The sequence below is a fragment of the Vicia villosa genome, unplaced genomic scaffold (assembly GCF_029867415.1).
Source record: "Vicia villosa cultivar HV-30 ecotype Madison, WI unplaced genomic scaffold, Vvil1.0 ctg.002000F_1_1, whole genome shotgun sequence".
Classification (NCBI taxonomy): Eukaryota; Viridiplantae; Streptophyta; class Magnoliopsida; order Fabales; family Fabaceae; genus Vicia; species Vicia villosa.
The window spans coordinates 174,471-179,124 of record NW_026705807.1 but is presented as its reverse complement, the minus strand read 5'-3'; the positions used below and the strand labels follow the sequence as shown (position 1 = coordinate 179,124).

Genomic DNA, 4,654 nt, shown 5'->3' with positions numbered 1-4,654 from the left:
GTTCGACGGTGTTGGCGTACCTATATAGCTCTTTGTGCAAATGTGCAAAAAAGGATAGCTGCACATTTAGTGGATGTGCATTCTTGCTACAAACATGGGGATGGTGGAGAATGCCGGTATTAGCCCCAGCAAATCCGCACATTTACGTCTTCCCTTATGCGTCAAGGTAACTTAATGATCTTATTTTAATTACTTCATTTTTTTCCATTATTAATTGTAACTATATTGATTTTTATTTTTGAATGTGTTTAGGTTTAATGCCCTCGGGATGGACTACACCAAAACGCCAGTAAACAAAATCATTTTTACCGCCAACTATTGGATCGATTAAGACCCCAAGATGTAACACCACTAAATATTTCCATCTTCTAAATATATTTGTAAAATTAACTATTTTATATAATTTGAAATTAATATTTTTTGTTGTTGCAGTTTCTTTGGAGACCTTACTTGGGTTTGGACCACGTACCCGACCGTAAAGAGGCAGCTGTTTGGACGGCAAAAACACCCATCATAAGGTTCACCACTGTGGAGATGCACCCAAGTGACCGTGTGAAGCTCCAATTCGGCATGCATCAAGGTATCCCTGACCCCCCTGAGCCTGACTCTTTGGGACGTTGGCATCTGGCGAAGGTTAGCGAACAGTGGTACGTAGAACATTGGCAGACGTTTGCTAGAGATCAACGTAAAATATGGGCTAAACGTTCCAACACTGTTTTACAATTTCCTGTGGCGTCGGAAGAAATGAAACCAACGCCTGAATATGTAAACTGGTACAGATCGGTCACAAATCCCGAAATGTTTGTGTCTGTCCCTTTCTATTTAGCTGACCCGCGAGAACAACAACCATATTTTGGAGGCCAACAACAACAACCACCTATTTACCAACAACAACAACGACAACAAAATTACCATCAAGAACAACCACCACCGTCTTTCCAACATCATCAACCACCACCAAATTACCAACAACAACATTACCCACCACAACAACAACCACCACAACAACAACAAAATTACCACCACCAATCAATCCACCAACAAACGCCTTTTTACCAACAAGAACAACAACAATCCCAACAATACCATGTCGGTAGCTCTTCCAGATCACAATTCCTAGACCTCAATGTGGGGGGTTCTTCCACATCACCACCACTAACCCCCGACATGGGCATAGAAGAAGAATACCCGCCTTACAACACATTCGACCAACCAACATCACAATACCCCAGCCAACCATCTAACTTCAATACACCACCACAACCAATCTATTTTAACCAAACCGAATCCACCACCAACTTCCAAAATCCAAACCTCCAGGCCGCACCCACAAGAAGAAATTTCAACCCACCTAGACAAAGCTTTGACGGGCATGCGGGCACCCGCCTTTCCTATAGCGGGAATACTAGAGGTCAAGGACGGCTCACAGATTTTGTAGACCCGGAATACATTGAGGGGCCGTCGACTTAAACACAAGAGGAACCAAATAGAGGGGGGCGTCGCAGGAATAGGGGAGCACTACCGACTCGTGACCCTTCTACACGACCTATTAGACATCCTGAATGCGGATCGTACCATGGTCCACGTGGCGCTCAATAATTAGGAATTTAATGTATTTTGTGTTGTTTTTCATTTTAATGTATTGTGTGTTGTTTTCCATTTTAATGTATTTTGTATTTTGGTAATGTTTAATTTATTGCTATTATTTTTCCAACTTACAAAAAATAAAAAAACAACTAAAAAAATAGTATAAAAAAATTGGAAAAAAAAAGAAAAAAAAATAGCCCAGAAAAAAAATAACAAAAAAAAATGAAAAAAAAAATAGGGGGTGTTGTCGCCAGGGGGGGTGGCGACAACACCAAAACAACAAAGAGGAGGCGCCAGGCCCACTGGCGACAACTCCTGGGCCCAAAACGTTGTCGCCACCCCCCCTGGCGACAACGTGTTAAAAGTAAAAAAAAAAAAACATTTTGGTAATTATTTTGAAAATCTTGTTATTTTTGAAATTTTTTTAAAAAACTGGATATTTAAAAAGAAAAATTCTAGAATTTGTACCTAAGGAGTTTTGGTTTAGTCCCCTTTGTAATCCTTGTATTTCTCTTTTTTTTGATTTATAGTTTAAAAAAAAAGTTATCACGAGATGAGATATTCCCTCTATTTTAAAAAGAAAAACAAGAAATACCATTATCTTTTTTATATAAAAAGAAGATTACTATTACTAATGTTCTAATTATATATAAGTTAAATTATATAAATTATTAATTGTATATAAGTTAAATTATATAAAATTATGTAGAGTTAAATAGTAATACATTGTCAATATAAAATAATTTTATATTATTTATTTAAAAATAACATTATAACGGTAAGTCGATATTCTTTATTCTCAAATATATATTACACATTTTAAAAATAAATCATTCATACATTGATATTTTAATAATTATGCTTTCATATATCAACTCAACAGTACTACTTGTACAACATGTTTATTGAAATCCCTTTTATTAACCTTTTTTTTCATAAACTACTTATTATTCTATACTTGTAATTGCATAAACTATAAGAAAGATCATAATAAATAATAAAATTCTTCTAAAAAAAAAAGTTAACACACCTAGTATTTAAGCCTGAGTTCCAACTTATACTCATATATTAATCATAAGTATAAACTATAATACTCCATCAAAATTATTTCTATGAATTACAAATGAATATTCTACAACCTAGAAGTCAAATGAGCACGTTTTTTGCTCAATTATTCATCTGATTCTCTCATTTATTAAATTAATATTTTTGTACAACATTCTACCGACTAAAATTAGGGTGAACTAAATTACATGACCGAAAACAATCCAATTATTCATTCAATTTATTTATATTTAAGAAAAAAATTATTCTCTTTTACTATATTTCAAAAAACTAAGAAAATTCATTTTTTATCATAAAAATTAAAAACATATACATTTTTTTCAAAATAACCTAAACCTCAACATTACTTGATATAAGTAGTAAAAAGGTAAATAAAAATTCTGATATTTTTCGATGATAGTAATAAAATTCACATTTAACTCACATTTACTATAACCAAAATTAGATAGAGAAAAAAAAATCAAACCAAAGAAGAAGCATCACCGGGACCCGGTTGAACATCACCGTCTCTGCCGTTACCGGAGCTTTTAACCGCCGCAGCGTCGGTGACAATTGTACGGCAAATCGGACAATTGGAGTGGTTGCTGAGCCACAAATCGATGCAAGCACTGTGAAACGAGTGCTTGCATACACTCAGTTCCCGAACTTCCTCACCGTCTGCGAACACCGACAAACACACCGGACACTCGCCGCTGATTTTCTCCGGACGTATCTCCAGGTGCTTCACACCGGCTAGTTCTTCAACAGGTACACTCTCCACGTCATGGCGGGAGAGTTCTGTTGCAACCGATTGAGCGTCGGATAGTTCATCGGATCTCCGGCGATTGGAGGATGAAGATGAGCATCCGTAGGCGAAGATGAAAGTGTAGATCAAGGCAGGAATGGTTATAATCGCTACAAGAGCGAGGAGAAACTCGATAGGCGATAAATCGACGGAGCTAGATTCGCCAAAAAACGGCGGCGGTGGTTGAGGTGGAGCAGGGAGGACGGTGATTTGAGAGGAAGAGCTGGGAGCGGTCGCGAATGGACGAAACGGTGGAGGTGGTGCTGGAAGGACAACGACTTGACCGGCGGATTGTGGCGGAGGAGGGAAAGGAAACGGCGGCGGAAGTGAGATAATAGTAGGTGGATTTTGCATTGTAACCAAATAGAGAGAGTGATTATTATTAATATTAAAAATAAAAATAATAATAATAATAACAATGTGATGTGTGATGTGTAAGCTTTACTTTTGTTACTTTTTTTTTTCTTCAATATTTATTTATTAATTTGATAAAAATATAGAAGTGGTTGAAAATGGTTGTTAGGAGTAGGGTGAAAGGGATTGAATTTGGAGTGTTGAATTTTGTAGTGAATTTCTTTGTAGCAATAATTGATTTGGGTAAAGTTTGTGTGTGAGAGTGTGTGTATGATTTGATGATGAAAATGGGAATGGGGAAAAAATTGATTACATAATGTCAAGACAAAGAACTAACATGTGGACCCTTTGGCCACATTATCTAGTTTCTTTGACGTTGTTTTTTAATGTAGCTTTCTACATTTCTTTTTTTTTTTTGATAAATGCTTTCTACATTTCTTAATACTAATAAAATATGATTAAGTTAATTTTGAACTTTCATTTCATAGTAATTAACCTTCACATTAATAATTTTTTAATCAAATTAGTTTTAAGAGAGCTCGAAGATGTTTGGATGGAGCATTTTATTGAAGGAAAGAAATTTTTGAGAAAACTAAAAATGGTTTGACCAAAATCTATTGTTTGGATGAAAAATATGAAAAGTTATTTATGAAGTATTTTGTTCAAGTTAAATTTATAGAATTTCAAATGACACAAAAAAATAAAGAATTTGAAATTACTTCATAACTTAAGTGTTAAATTGTTTATTATTATTTTTTTAAAATTTGCAAAATGGTCCTTATATTTTATTAAAATTATAAATTTATTCCAAAAAATTTCATAAAATTGTAAATAAATCTTTAATAATTTTCCAAATTTACAAAA

The 4,654-nt window shown here is 34.6% G+C and overlaps 1 protein-coding gene across 1 annotated transcript; it reads right to left on the bottom strand.

The window, feature by feature from the left end:
* Positions 1 to 3,020: 3,020 nt before the first annotated feature.
* Positions 3,021 to 4,045, bottom strand: LOC131637445 (RING-H2 finger protein ATL33-like). The gene has a single exon (XM_058908030.1). It carries the CDS (start codon positions 3,788 to 3,790, stop codon positions 3,113 to 3,115), a length of 678 nt encoding a protein of 225 aa, XP_058764013.1. The 5' UTR covers positions 3,791 to 4,045; the 3' UTR covers positions 3,021 to 3,112.
* Between the last annotated feature and the right edge of the window lie 609 nt (positions 4,046 to 4,654).